General features: G+C 46.7%; 1 protein-coding gene across 3 annotated transcripts in view; it reads left to right on the top strand.

Moving 5' to 3' along the window:
- Positions 1-15,479, top strand: part of CADPS (calcium dependent secretion activator) — a 210,575-nt gene that overhangs the window by 71,648 nt on the left and 123,448 nt on the right. For all 3 annotated transcript variants that reach the window (XM_065687841.1, XM_065687840.1, XM_065687842.1), the window contains exons 4-6: positions 1,110-1,190; positions 5,279-5,515; positions 7,610-7,731. In XM_065687841.1, coding sequence (XP_065543913.1) covers positions 1,110-1,190; positions 5,279-5,515; positions 7,610-7,731 — 440 coding nt within the window. The remainder of the gene's footprint in view (positions 1-1,109; positions 1,191-5,278; positions 5,516-7,609; positions 7,732-15,479) is intronic.

Genomic DNA, 15,479 nt, shown 5'->3' with positions numbered 1-15,479 from the left:
AGGCTGCACTGCACCAGCCAAGCCTTTCTTCTGTCAAGCAGTTTGTCTCCAGAGGAGGTTAAAACCCACGGAGGTGGTTAGTGCAACCCCAAGCCAGCAAATAAAGCTCATTTATGTGTAGCATTCAGTGGGAGAGCTGACCTGTGTTGGCTTGTGGCAATTGCCTTTGCTGGTAGCCAGAAGGGGCCAGTACTTTGAAAACAAAGGTGGCATTTGGATGGAGGAGTCAGCCCTCCCACCTGAAGTCACGTTTGCTGCAGGAGGTAAACAAAAACTATGAGGTTTTGCTTGGTTTTGTGCCTCATGGATGGAGCAGTGCTGTGACCACCTCACTGCTGCATGTTTCTAGCCTTGTGCAGTGGCCAAATGACCCCAAAGGAAACTAAAGGGTGGTTGGAGTCTGGAAAGCAACTGTAAAATTGCCACCTCATTGCAGCAGCTATCAGTTCTTCAGGGGCTGGCTTGCTTTTGTGCTTTTTTGTTGTTCTGTAATTTATGTCTGTGTATTCCCACTAAAAAATAACAAACCTGCCCTATGTCCTACCAATGGGAAACTGCAGCAGTCACTGTGCCTGTTTCATGTGTGCTGTAATTGCTTGCTTAACTGGCAAAACCAACATTTTTACCCTCAGAAGACATTTCAGGGCCAGGCAGATGCTGAACACTGAACCACGGGGTCCAGTGCCTTTTGTCTTTGTCTGGGTGGCAAGAGGGGCAGAGGGTATTTAGCTTGATGATCTGGAGCTGCCAGCACAGGGGGATATATGGCTTCCCAAGCACCAGCAAAGTGGTAGCTTCTGGAGGACACCAAGGGGTTCAGATAGTCACCATCAAGGCTGCTGTCAACCTGGCTCACAGAGCAAAGTGGGGTGAAGATGCTCAGCCCCAGGAGGCAGCTGGGCAGGCATCAAAATGGTCTGCACAGCGCCTTGGTCATCTCTGCCTTGGGATGGTGAACATCGTGTGTGTCCTTTGTGGGGGCTCTGTTCCCTTTGTTCTATACTTCATTGATAATGTGATAGAGGTGGTCAGCCTGAAGAGCTGAGCTGTTCACAAAGGTACTGCATTGATTAATTTTTCACCTTGATTTGCCTTTTGTTTTTATACAGCTGGACAACCCAGACGAGCAAGCAGCACAGATCAGACGTGAGTTAGATGGACGTCTCCAAATGGCAGAGCAAATTGCCAAGGTAAAATAACCCAATATATCTTCTATATCAGTATGTCTTCTATATCAGTAAGCTCTTCATATAGAAGCACATAAGTAGTTGGCTGCAACCCCCAGATCTTGCCCTTCTTTCATAGGTTTCTTTTCCCAGTAATCACCAGTTAAAAATTAGCAGATCATAGAATCATGTAATCATGATTCAAACTACAGTTACTAACTATGAACAAAACAGCAAGCATAGATGAAGCTGATGTGGTATGCATTTCTTGGAATGTCCTGATGAGCTGGGATATTTTAGGTTCCTGCAAAATCCCTTACAAATACTCAACAGTGGAGAAGATATCGTCCTGAAGTGCTCCAGTCAGATCTGCAAGTGCTTGTCTAAGCCCTCTTTGTCAAACTTCGATGCTAGGCAGTGATGTGGGTGATGGCATATAGAAAGGAGACAGGAATTGCCCTAATGGTGTTTGTGCCATTTTCTGGGCTGCTGGGAGCCACGCTTCCTTGCCTGTAGGTAGATGCTGCCTCAGTTGATGGACTATCGATGGTGAGTAACCTTGGATCCTGTTGACATCAGTATGGCTGAGATTTTATTCTCGCCTCTAATCAGATGCTCTGAGTCACCAATAAAGCTCTAATGGGGCTGAAGTCACTGGGAAAGATCTATCTGGCTGTTCTTGATAATCAAGAAACCATTTCTAGAAGGAAAGGGCTCTAATCAGAGAGATGCAGCTCAGGCTAAGGACCTGTTTTTCAGCAGCAGCAGTCCTGGCACTGAGCTATGCCCAGACTGGGGGGTTTTATGAGGAAGGTTGTATCAGAGCTGTTTACAACTGCTCTGGTATCCCTGGGTGTGAAAATTAGAACACGTTCATTTATGGTCAGGCATCAGCGATGATGCTGGTAGTGCCTCACTAACGCTTCCGTTAAACCGTTACTGCCGCTGCGTCTCTGGGGAGGTGGGTTCTGGTTTTCCCCACTTCACTGAAGAAAACAGTAAGTTGGCCAAGGTCCACGTGGCCAAATGATGGCGCAGCAGCCCAACTGCACCTCCTTTCTTCAGCATTTGGCCCTTTGCCATTTCATTGTCAAGAAAACCTACAGCATTTTTTGTGTGCAGCAGATGCACGGCTGCTCCGGTTCTGAGATGGGTAGCCAGGCACTGGGTGCCAGAATGAGATTGCCTGGTTTTGTTGTTTCATTTTCTCTTTCTGGCATGTGGGACAACAATATATGCATGGTTCAGTGGCAGCCAGCAGAGGCTGCAGCTCCATGAATTATTCCTTGCAAACAGGAATGTGCCATTTTCATTCCTCCCTCAAGGATACTGAAAACAAACCATGCTGCTGCTGGCCCTGTAAGAGACAGTGAGGGCAAAGAACTCAACACAACCTGACATTTCCCCGTGCAGAACTGAACCTTCAATATGCAGCTGTGCAGCTTGGAGGGTGGTTTAGAGTAAAAGTGATTTACCTGTGATCCACTTGGCAGGTATTGCTATTTAATCTCCTTCAAGTTACTGCTGCAGGCCTTCTCTCCAGAATGTCAGATCCTGCCAGCACGTGCCTGCAAGAAACCTTGTTCTTTCAAACCAGTGTATGCCATCTTTTGGAGGCACCCGAATGACCTTTTGAATCTGTCTCTATATCCTCCTTTCCAGGCAAGGCTGTTTTCCCTGCATAGAGCAGGTTCACAACTCGGCTCAGTGAAAGGAGAACGTTTCCAATTTTATCTCCAATTTGCAGCTTTTAATGCAGATTCGCTGCCCAGGAGCTCATGACACCAGCCCTGAGGTGGCCATGCTGAGGTTGCACAACAAAGGCAAATTAATGCCTCATTGATAAATTAAGTCATTCGCACTAGGACGTTTGAACTTCAGAGGCACCAAAGGCTGTGGAGCCTGATAGAACCTGGGATTGCAGTGGTGCAGAACCAGTGCAAGCCCTGGTTTCATCTCTCGTGTGACCTTGCGCAAGTCGCTGTGCACACCAGCTTTCCTGCCTCTGGACACCAGGATACAGCTCTGAGTCCTTTTACCTCCTGCTGTGCCCAGGAGCGTACAGCTCAGTGCAGTGCTGGTGCAGCGCTGGGCAGGGTCCCCCAGTGAGCCTGACTGTCAGAGCAGGGAAGCCCAGCCCTGGAGCCAGCCAGCCTGAGGGTCATGCTTGAAGTCCAGCAGATGTTTTAAAGCTGAATCTGGACAGGCTTTTCACTCTGCATGTTGTACTTTTCCAGCAGCTGAATGAGAGCGGCGCTATAGCTGAGAGCTTAGTGATACCAAGGCAGAGGACTGTTTTTGTCTGCAGTACCAAGTGCTCTGCTTCCTGTGGTGCCTTACCCCCCTCCGGTCACCTGGCCTCAAGGGCAAAAAGGAGCATGTGTAAGCAGCTAAATGAGACCTTGACACCAGAGCAATGTCCGTGTGGGGCAGGACCCACTCTGCAGTCTCTTAACTCTTCTTCTCTCTGCACTTGTCCCCGTTTCTGATCTTCCCCCTGTTCCAAGTACATGTGGAGGTGACCAACACCCTTTCCTGCTGTTGTCTGCATCTCTTTATTGTGTCTTTTTCTTCCCCCAGCAATATCTCCAGTCTGATGGGTACCTTGGGACCACACCTGCACCTATGCATTTCTGTCTTCAGACCCGGTCCCAGTTAAACTGTTATGTGCCACTTCAAGCTACCTGGGTTTAGCCTTAGTATGAGAAGTTGCCGGTGGCACACAGTGAAATGTCTCAGTCTTTGCTGCATGTCCGAAGACGTTTGTGGAGGCAGCACCAAAATTGCAGTCCTTGGAGAGATGAATGGCAGCAGGGTGAAAAAGCAGTAGTGTTTGAACATCATCGCTTCAGCAGTAGTTCTTGAAATCTTCCAAACAGTTGTTTCTGGGTTTTTTCTTTCTTAAAGGGTGGCTTACAACTCACATAACGCATAGACAATAAAACAGACTGATTAGGTAGTTTATCTTGATGCCAGATCTCATTTACATGAGGGAATTGCTACCCAAGATTGAGACTGGGAACAAAAGACTGTGTTTTAACTGCTTGGTGCAAGTGCTGCTGTGAGCTGTGCTTGTAACAGGTAAGCTGTTGAGGACTGACGCAAAAACTAGTGCAATGGGTTACTTTTTCAGCAGCCTGATGACAGTCTTCTAGAAGAAACATGACCTTGTTTTCTTCTCCAGCCTGCATCTTACAAGCTGCTTTTTACAATATTATGAATTGCCACTAAGATACTTTGACGTCAGCCTCGAGCTCCTTGGCTGCAGATGCTGCCTCACTGTCATATTCCTTGTACAGTCTCTTGTAACCCACTGAGAGATGTTCAAACCCTGAGTGTATTCAGGGTATGAGCAGAGGTTTCAGAAGACTTAGGGCTGAGACCAGTGATCCTGTCAGAGCTGGAGCATGGGCAGCGTTTCAAAGCTGAGAACACACGCTGGAGAACATCACATTTTGCTCTCTCTGTTACCTTTGGGTTTAATGTTTAAATGTCCTGTTTACAACAAGCAGCATTGGAGGGTCTCACAGTGAAAGAGTGTCTTGCTGGAGATAGACAAGGGCCCTGGCAAGTAGTGGAAAGGGTGTTTTACCCCTTCTTCCAGTTGGGACTACCATTCCTGCTCACACATTGCTGATTTTCCCTCCTTGGGCTCCTTTCACACCTAGAAAACTAATGGAGCAACTGCTCAGAAGTGTTTTAAAAAGAGCTGCCACATTTGGGAGACTGGAAAACAAGTCCCTAACTGTCAGCATCCTCCAAATCATTAGTAAATTGCTGTCAATCACAAAGTTCAGCTGAGATCTGGCCTGGGGTGTTTGTGATTGTGAATACATAAAATATGAAGGCCATTCGCAGATAGAAAAATCAAAGAAATGCAAGCAAATGCAAGAAACAGTAAAGCTGGATAAGTACCAAGTATTAATTCTACAGGAAGTTAACAATCATGTTGCTACATTACGCAGGGGGAAGCTGTAATTTGTCATCTGGCTAGTGAGAGTTCCCTACTCACAAACCTCTCTGGAGATGCTCCTGGGGGATTCTTCCGGTGCAACAAGTAGTTGCTGGTTGTCACGACCATTCATTCTGTTGGTTTTGTTTCCAAATGCAAGGAGCGAAAGTTCCCGAAGTTCGTGTCCAAAGAGATGGAAAACATGTACATTGAGGAGCTGAAGTCGTCTGTCAACCTTCTGATGGCAAACCTAGAGAGCATGCCTGTGTCTAAAGGGGGCTCTGACTTCAAGCTGCAGAAGCTAAAACGTAGTCACAACACCTCAATAATTGACATGGGGGAAGAAAATGAGAACCAGCTTTCCAAGTCAGACGTCGTGTTGTCGTTCTCCCTGGAGGTAAGTGGGAGTGAAAATCACAGCAGCCACCTTCTGCTTAGTTCAGACTTAGGTGGAAAGAGGTCAGTAGAAATAACTTTCTGATCTCTGTGAGGAATGGTTCCTCTCTGAGTTACCACAAGTTTTGCCTGTGGTCAAATACTCTGTCCTCTCTGGTGTCCATCTTGTTGGAACAAACTGTGTGAGATAAACCATCTGGCATTTCCTGCTGATGCGTATCAGATAGCTCAGAAATCTGCATCAGTAACTGACCTCCTCGTGCAGCTTGCTACCGAGTGTGCCCCTGTAACCCTGAGTCTGTATTGTTCCCCAAACCAGTACAATAACACAGCACCATAAAGGTCAGTATATTTGATAGTCACTGTATTTCCCTGCAAGCCTTGCTTCCTCTCTGGAGAATTGTTCGAAACTGCTGGGGTTTGAATGCACTCAACAGATTGGCTTGCAGCTTGTATGGAAATACTGTGCTTTGCTGGCTTGCTCTTTGCTTTGTGTTGAGCACTGACTTTCTACTCATGCTCTGTCGAGCAGGAGAAGAGCCCAGGGGAAGGCAGGGGGCTGCAGGGACCTGCTGTACCCTCCGACAGAGGCTGTCTCAGTTCTGGAAGCAGTGTTGCTGCAGTAGCTGTTTTCAGCCAACTTAATTGCTCTGCGCAAACATATTTGCGGTCTAGGCAAGACATTTACTCCAAGGAGTCATCAGCACACCCATACAGAATTGTTGTTGTCTGTCAGTGAGTGGGTTTATGTTACATTGTCAAAACAGTTACCAGGATGGGGTGAAAAACGTAGGATGCAGAAAAATCAGAAAGTACTATTTTTGTGTAGTTTCCTGGTTATTTCTCTTCCTAAGGGGTCTCTTGTTATATATACATCATGGTAATGCAAAACTCAACAGCACTGGTTGTGCTGTCACAGAGTTTAATTCATGAGATGTCTGAAACCAGCTTTATGCTATTCAGTTCAGTCTTATTTCAAAGTAGAACCCAGAGATGGTGCCTTCAACAGCAGCATCAAATAAAGCTTGACTTCTGAGTGTTCCCATATGGAGGAGCAGGGAACTATCACAAAGCAGCAGACCTCTCTTGTTGCAAAACCCAGTGCAGTGCGAATAGCTGTGCATAAAGGGACTCCTCCTTACAATGGGATGTCTCAAACACTTTGCTCCAGCTGAACCCCATCTGGTGGGAAGCAGAAGCTCAGTGAAGCACTGACTTCAGGAGCTGACAGGACTGGGCATGGAACTCTTGCTGCAAGACAGCTTTATAGAGAATGTGTGCTCATCAGGGGGTTTGTGTTGCTCTGTGAGCCGGGGAAGGGGTGCTCAGTGCAAGGACAGATCAGAAGACCTGAGGAGAGGAAGTTTAACCCCCTGTGTATATAGTTCACAGACAGCTGTAATAAAACATGAACAGAAACTCCCATGGTGTTTCTTGAGGTACGTGGTTAACAAGATTAGTCTCCTTTAAAAAAGAAATGGTAATTACCTGCAAGAAACTTAAATGGTGATTTCTTAATAAGAAAGATTTCTTATAAGAAAGATGGAGCCTTTTTACCAGTAGGTCTGTAGTGACAGGACAAGGGGCAACAGTTTTAAACTGAAAGAGGGTAGATTTAGGAAGAAAATGTTTATGATGAGGATGCTGAGGCACTGGCACAGGGTGCCCAGAGAAGCTGTGACTGCCCCATCCCTGGCAGTATCCAAGGCCAGGTTGGAGCAACCTGGTCTAGTGGATGGTGTCCTTGTCCATGGCAGGAGGCTGGAGCAGGATGATCTTCAAACATCAAACCCAAACTATTCTATGATTAATCTTGAAAATAGGCTTTTGGCACAAGCTGAGTAACTGTGCTTTTTCTCTGGATTTCACGTATTAAGACACTTTTAGATGGGGCAGGGCCATGTCTATGAGGCCCATCTACTGAAGCTTGGTACAACCCTGGTAACTCAAGGGTTTCAACAAGCCTATGCGCAGTCAGAGGGAGACCTCCCTGTCTCCATACAGACCCAATGCTGGCTGTCCCTATGGGTTCAGCAGCCAGAGCAAGGTCTAAAAGAGGCTGCTCCTCTTACATTTCTCTTTCTTTACCCTGCAGGTTGTCATCATGGAGGTGCAGGGTCTGAAGTCGCTGGCCCCCAACCGCATTGTGTACTGCACCATGGAAGTTGAAGGTGGAGAGAAACTGCAGACTGACCAGGCTGAAGCCTCAAAGCCAACGTAAGTCTTGCTTTGCCTTTTACTCTCTCCACCATGCTGTGCACTGGTGAGTGGCTGCAGACTGGCTCCTGCATGGTGAGGCCAGAGGGGACTCCGAGAAGCAGAGGAAAAACATGGCCTTCCATGTATGCAAAGCATCGTCCTGTAACTAAGAATGGCACGTAAGCCCCAATTGCGGTGGCGGGGAGGTGTTAATGACAGGCTTACATCTATTGTAGCCATAGAGACATAAATTTGTGCCTATACGTAAGTACTTTACTAAATAAGGATGGAGTTAAGCCTAGATAAATACTTGTCCGAGTGTCCATCTGAACTGATGCCAGCAGGTGCTGGTGCATAATCTCATCCTCACTGTCAGGGTTTTGGAAGCCCTACAAGAAAGGGAACGCATTCTGGCAGCCACAGCCAGAGGTGGGAGAGAGGAGCTGGGGAAAGCTTCAGGTCACTCAGAGCTTTATCTGAGGCTACACTGCCCTAGTCCAGTGCAAGGTCAGAGTCTTGTTCTGCCCTCTTTGACCTGGTCCCCAAATCTCCAGCCTTGACCCCTTACTTTGCTTTATTTATCTTACTCAGATATTGTTATAAACCTGCTAGTAGTGATTGATCTTTGTTAATTTAGAAGGAGAAAATGATGAATGGCTTATTTCCCTTCCAATTTGTGGGGTTATTTAACTTTAAACACTGCCTGTATAGATTTGAGGCAGTTTTCCTCTGGTTCACTGCAGAGATTTCACACTTCAATGGAATTCTTGGTGAGCATCCTCACAATGGAGAATTGTCAAGGTGATACGCAGCAGTGGGGGGCCATGCAGGTGGGGCTGCTGGGATATTCTCTCTTTGTTCCCCTGCCCCATTCCCTTCGAGTGGCTGGTTTCCAAGTTTGTAGAAGGAGAGCCAACGGCACCAGGCTGTGTTACATGTGAGTGCACAAGCGCTGCAGACACACAGTTCAAGACCAGCTGATGCAGGCAGGAGGAGAGCAGAGCTGAAGGCAGGCTGCCTTCCCTCTGTGGTTGTCCTCCTGCAGAGGCACAGAAACTGCTGATGCCTTGTGCCCTGCACTGTGCTGGAGGAGCAGGAATCTGCAGTAAGCGGTTTAAAAACAATATTCCCAATCAGGGAAAGTGCTGCAGCCTGGCTTACTTTTCAAAACACCGAAATCTGCTTCAGGGGAGGAAGTAGGAGAGCTGTGCTTAGAGGAACATTTCCATAAGAACCTGCAATTGTCACTATTTAAAGTATTTTTATTGCATCAGTGGTGAAAGTTGGGCTCTATTTAGGGAAAGTTACTACTACCCATACTGAAAACTGCACTTCTGAGTTACATGTGCTTGTTTAGCTTAGTCTGTTCATCCCACTGTTGCTCAAAGGGTCTGTCCTTTCTTACACAATCCTTCTTGCTGTCAGCTGTAGGACCATTTATACAAGTGTTAGTTTGAAAATAACGGCTGCAGGAGTGATCTCTTTAATTGAGTGGTTCTTTTTATTATAATGAAACGCAGAGTGTCTGGGCTTCAAGCCATCAGCCCTCAGGAAAATTCATCCAATGCTGAATGCTGCGGTGTGATAGGAGTTATGCAAGTTCATCACACTCATACTCTCCCTCCACTGGCTTCCTATAGAGGTGCAGGTCCGGCTTGAATTCCTCTGGATTGCTCCAGCACTTGGGCTATGGAAATGTCTTAGGGAGGGGTTAGGCTTTACAGTTGTATTCCTTGAGGGTCCTGGGACTTTCTACTTCCAAAACCAAAGATCACCCAAGTTAAAGCTCTGCAATAACCATCCATAGAAAACAGAGGCCATCACAGAAAGCTAACCTGGGCTCTGCATCCCTAATGGAAAAAGGCAATTTCCCAGACAGGGAAAGATTTCCAAAAGCACTGGTCTAGCTCTATGAGAGATTTGCCTTTCTTCTTCCCTGGAGCAAAACAGCAGTTTTTGACAGTAAGATGGTTGACAGCATCTTAGTGACTTTGGAGCTTGAATCCTGTTTGTGGATGTTGAAGGAAGTTGGGCTGCAGCAGGGTTAGCAGCCGTGTGTACCCAGCGATCAGTGTGAGGAGTGTGGCTCTTGGACAAGCAGTAAATACTGGTCTGCTATTTCTTCTCAGGCTCCATGTTGGATTCCTGACATCTTAAGCCCGGTCCTTTCATGTAAGGATTATCTGCCTCAGCGTGGGTACAGGAGATGGCACAGTTCTAGAGAAAGCCAGACCTGAAATAGCAAGGGTTATTTCAGATCAGGCTCACAGCGTATTATTAGTAGTGCTTTTAATAACTTGTGTAAGAAAGAGCCTTTGTATTATATCCTAACCCACAGATGCCTCTACAAAATATCCCAAATCCCAAGTGTGAGCAGGATTTTGCTGCTTTTTGTGCCGGAACTGTATTCTTGCAGATAACTGAGGGGTTTATACCCCCCCTTCCCTGATGTCTGCCCTCTGCCAAGCACAGGGGTGAGGTGGCTCTGCACGTCTCCAACACTACATTAGTAATGCTGCTACTTGCACAGCCAGAGAACAGGGCTGCTCTGGGGTCTGGGAATAGCACAGGAAGTCCAGCCACAGCACCCCTGTCCTACAGTCTCTAGAGGCTGCTGGATATATTTAAACAGTGACCTGTGCTTGTAGCAGTGCTCTTGGGCTGTACAAGTGTTTCATCATCTTATCATAGCACCTTTCTCTGATGTGAGCAGAGCAAAAGAAAACAGAGAGACTCAAACAATAGCAAGGTCCTACATGCCTTATGAATAAATGTTATGTATTCACCTGGACATATTTCAGCATGCAAATAAGTCTCATTTTCACCTGGCTTATGGTAGTGAAAATCAAGTGTACCTGCAGTGAGCTCAGCTGAGCCATTTGGGTTAAAAGTAGTAAAAATCTGGTGGGGGAAGAATCTGGCCAACCTAAGTGGGCATTTTGGCATGTCCAAGAAGGTTTGAAGGCATGGGCTGCTCCTCTGGCTCCGGAAGTGTGTTCACTTTGAGGTTATACAAAGGAGAGCAGCCTCTTTAGCCCTAATGCAAGGATTGCATGGTAGCCCAGAGTATGAGAAGTGAGGATGGAGCTTGTTATTTTTGAAGGGAAAAAGATCATTCTTTATTGTCTGAGGTTTTTTCCATGCAGTTTTTCTTCAGGGCAGTGCTGGAGAGAGGACACTCAATGGGTCTCATCTGATTCCATGTCATTTCTTATGTTGTTTGTCACGACCAAGAGCTTGGGCACCATGCCCTCTCCATAAATTCACTCTTGGCAAAGTAATGTCATTGGTAAACTTCTAAACCTTTCCATCTCTGTTCCCATAGCTACCTCACTCTGAGACAAGAGTGCCCTGTCTTATCTTTGTTCTGGTGCTGGTCCCTGAATTCCTTTCAAGGTGCTCTGACAGCTCAGCTCTTTATCTCTGCTGCAACAGGCCGCCCAGGCTTATCACCCAGCTCAGGTCTTCGTTTCAGATGGTGTGCTGTATCCATCAGAGCCTGCTGCCTGACCATGAAGAGGGACAGGAACTCCATAGCATCCTTCCTCAGGTGCCGTTCAGTCACAGTTTCCATCTGGGACATAGGCACTGAGCAGCAAAGGGAGAAGCCCTGTGGGAAGGGATGCTGGTGAGCAGGAATGCCCTCTCTTTGCAGAAGGGAAAAATCTGGTCTTTTCAGGAATCCCCTGCCTCCGTCACTGTAGTTGGAAGTGATGCTCAGTAGCTTTGCATAGAGTAGGAGCATGATAAGAGGATTTTGTTGCAGTGTTTTGCTGCCATGGTTAGTTGGGAGATGCTGTGAACACTTCACAATGGTAAAATGGGAAACGTCCTTTCAAGACACATAAGTCACAAATAAATACTCCATATGCTGTAGAGCTTATTTAACTCTGCTAAACTGAAGGGGTTTATACCGATGTGAGTAAGAGCAGAGTTTAGCCCATAATTCACGTTGTGTATCCCTCAGTGGGTGCCGTGTCTGGTAGGTCTTTTCCAGATGTACAGCTCCGCAGCCAGAGGCTGACCACCACTCCCAGCATTGGTTCTGGCTGCTGGGGCAGCCCTGTGGGCTCTGCAGAGAGGCAGGAGAACCAGCTGCCTTGGACTTCCATGTGTCACTTCAGTGCTCTGAGCCCACACTACACTCAGAGCTGTCGCTGTGTTTCAGAGATATCACACCGTGGCAAAGCTCAGACTGGAACATCATTCACATTCAGGTTTGCATGCTTAGCTAAGCACTGTGTAAGCAAAACTCGTGACACTGAGTAAAAAAAAAAAAAAAACAAAGCAAAAGGAAATTTTAGGAGATAGCTGCTTTTTCTGCCTTTTTTTCCCTTCCTCCTTCCTCTTCTGGATGGCTTCAGCATTAAATATAATCTGTCTTAATTACCCAGACTGATTGGCTTGCCTTTCCAGTTGCGTGATTTTGTTTCACAGCTGTGCAGATGTTTACAGCTCTTTTTCCTTAGTTGACCTCCAGGAGCCTTATAAATGTGTCAGAAGTAGGTGGACTGAGCCCTGGGTGCAGCTAAGATCAGACAGCATCACTTCTGAGACACAGCCCTCGCCCCTGGGGTAAGGGTCTGAGCAGAGGGTAAGTCTGCCCCGGGGGATCTATTGGGGGAATGTCTTGAAGGAGTGATCTTCAGCTTTGTGCTCAGCAAGCTTGGTGTGGATGCTCTGGGGCCATGATGCTGCCAGGCTAAGAGGTGACAATGACAGGGACAGGAACTTCAGGGATTTGCTTTCAGCCCCTCTGTCCAGGGCTGAAGGGTACAGAATCACAGAGTGGCTTGAGTTGGAAAGGACCTTAAAGCTCATCCAGTTCCAACTGTATGAGCCATGGACAGGGACACCTTCCACTAGAGCAGGTTGCTCCAAGTGCCATCCAACCCAACCTTGAACACTGCCAGGGATGGGGCAGCCAGAGCTTCTCTGGGCACCCTGTGCCAGCGCCTCACCAACTTCTTCCTTGCATCTAACCTAAATCTTCCCTGTTTAAGTTTGAACCCACTACCCTTTGCCCTATCACTATAGTCCCTCATGAAGAGGTAGTATTTAGTATGTCTAGGCACCAGTTTTTTTATGAGACTGTGCATAGCCTTTGTACCTGAAGGGTTCTGCTGTTAGTTCAGTCTGACCTGCTCTTCAAATCCCCTTTTGTGTGAGATTTATACTGTGACGTTCCCATTTTTTGAAAGTGGAGGCTGTGGACAAGTCATTAAACACAGCAAAAAATGCAGTAAAAAGTTATTACCCAGGTGCAAGTGTGTGATCTGTTATGGGAAGTCTTCATGCAAGTGCTTTAGTGGCCCTTTTAATTAGGAATTCAGAACCTCTTCTCATGCTTCCTTATAGCTGCTCTGCAGTAGCCGTTCTAGCACGGATGAGCTGCTGCCCCAGGGATGATGGGGGGCAAAGAATTTTCTTTAGATTAAGCAGCTGAATTCTACCCCAAGATAAAGACAAGGGCCTATAGGGATTCCCTCACCCCAGGTGTCACTCGAATGGCCACACTGCCATGGCGCAATAGTGTGCAGATGTTGATCCCAGCTGTGGTCCTGTTCCCAAAGGTCTCAGCCTCAGTCCTTCATCTCCCTGTACTACAAATGTTACACTAGAAACTGTGTTGAGGAATAATGAAGGCTCGTTTTATAGCCTTACCTCTTGTAGTTGAGTTCTCTGGTACCAAGTAAGTGAACTGAGTTTTCCTCGACCTTTAGAGCATACATAGCACTGCTTTTGCATGGATTCTATAATGTCTAGTAAGGGTTGAGCTTACGCACCTTCTCTTTCACAGGTGAATCTCTCTCTTCTTGCCAGCTGTCTAATTTCTTGACTGTTCTTGTGCGCTTGGGAGTTACATATTCCTGCGATAGCACATACATTCAAATTTAAGTATTCCAGAAGGCGTGATGATGCCCAAGGCGATTTTTGTTGACACCCATCTGCTTCATCACTCCTATGCACAGAACCTTAACATGGGATGGTACAGACCAAAATGACATTGAAATGAGATTGAGATTCAGTGATCTGAATTAGTGCTAAATTAGGAGGAGGACTGCAAAACAGAAGTCCTAGGATATATTCAGTCTTTTTCTTTAATGCTCATGGTTGGTGTTTAATAAACAAAGTTAAGCCATGCTTTAGTGCAAGTTCTGCACGTCACTTGCTGAGAGAAAGGTAGGGATGAGACGTGAAAAGTGCCCAGTTGTTGGTTTATTTAAGTGGTGTGTGCAAGTAGTGCACATTATTATTTAATGAGGGGTACTGCTATTACAGGTTCCAAAGCAGCGTATGGAGGTAAAGAGCATACTTTAAAGAGCTTGTTCTGTGCCTGAACAGAGATCTGAGAGAGGTTTAATGGGAAAGCCAACCTTGACAGCGATTTCTCAACATTCTAGTTGTCCTTTCTGTGAAATTAAGGCAGAGAGGCCTGTTGCCTTTGTGAATGTGCTAGGTCTCCCAGGGAACAGCACCACTGTGTGTGAAAGCACTAAAAAAGAGCTATGTACTGTTGTCAGTACATGGGTAAGGAGGACAAGGCATGCTTATGGGAGGAGGAGATTGTGAGTGTGGCTGGAGTGCAGAGACACAGCAGCATTTTCTTGAGCCCCTTCCAGAGCAACTCTGAGCTGTTTCACATTGAAAAAGGTGTTGTAGGCAAATGAAGCTGAGAGTGTCTCCAGCAGTTCCACTCTGTGGCTTGGAAGAGGTGCGAAGGGGGATCCCAGCAGCTGCACACAGGGTGTGGGAAGAGGGCTTACCAGCCCCGGATGGCTGCTGAAGGAAGGGTGAAGTCCTGCACGTCAGGGGTTGCTCAGCCTTGGAATCGTCAGGCCAGAGATGTGAAATGCATGTCTAGGGATGGATCTCCCATGGGAACAAAGGATGTGGTGTTAACAGATTTGCTCTAGCTCTTCTCAGCGGCTGTGTGGACCAGTGGCTGGCTCGGTCCTTGCTTTGGTTTTCCTGTCCATGAAAGTAGGGCAATGCTTCTATTTCACAGCAGAGAGGATGCTGATGGCTGAGATGGCTGGGTGGGCTTCATCTGCTGGAAGTGCACACCCAACCCTACTGACCCAGGAGATGCCAGGGTGACTTTGTTTCTAGCCGTAAGAAGTTAGGCGAGACAAACCTCATCCCAAGGGTCTGTCTGGATCTGGGCTTCTTGTCCTGGATCCTGGCTTAGAAGAATATAGGACAGCAAAAATGCGAGTGGCGGCGCAAAAAGAAGTGACAGTCTCACACCCCTTGTTCCCCTCTTTAGCTGATTTTGGAAGATACCTTGGGCCCTTTTCTGCTTTGTTTGTGTTTAGGAAGAATTTTACTGCTTTCCTCTACTGAATTTGTAAAGGAGGGTCTGGACTGTGTTTGCACAATGCCAGTAGCCTGTATTTTCAAGCAGAGGATACCTGTCTGATTTTCCACGGTTTGTTCTGGTGATACACCAGTTGTCTGCAAAGCTGGCAGTGCATTAAGTCTATGGCCTTATTAAGTCTAAATCATAACCAAGCCTTTAACTAGCTGCAGTTACATATTTTTTTACCAGCATGGCAACATGGTAACATTTGATAGAAGTGATTAACCACATCTGAATTAAATAATCATTCTGTGAAATTTGTAGTTCCGTAGCTGGTTCAGAGGAGCATCTTTGGCCAAAGGAAACTTTGATTAGCCTGTGCTTGGCATTACAGTCACCCTATACAACAAGTGATAACAACCACAGATAATAAATGCACACAGACCCATTTCATGAATGAAAC

The sequence above is a fragment of the Lathamus discolor genome, chromosome 7 (assembly GCF_037157495.1).
Source record: "Lathamus discolor isolate bLatDis1 chromosome 7, bLatDis1.hap1, whole genome shotgun sequence".
Classification (NCBI taxonomy): domain Eukaryota; kingdom Metazoa; phylum Chordata; class Aves; order Psittaciformes; family Psittacidae; genus Lathamus; species Lathamus discolor.
Note: the sequence above shows the minus strand (reverse complement) of the source record. Positions and strands in the feature narration are given on the sequence as shown.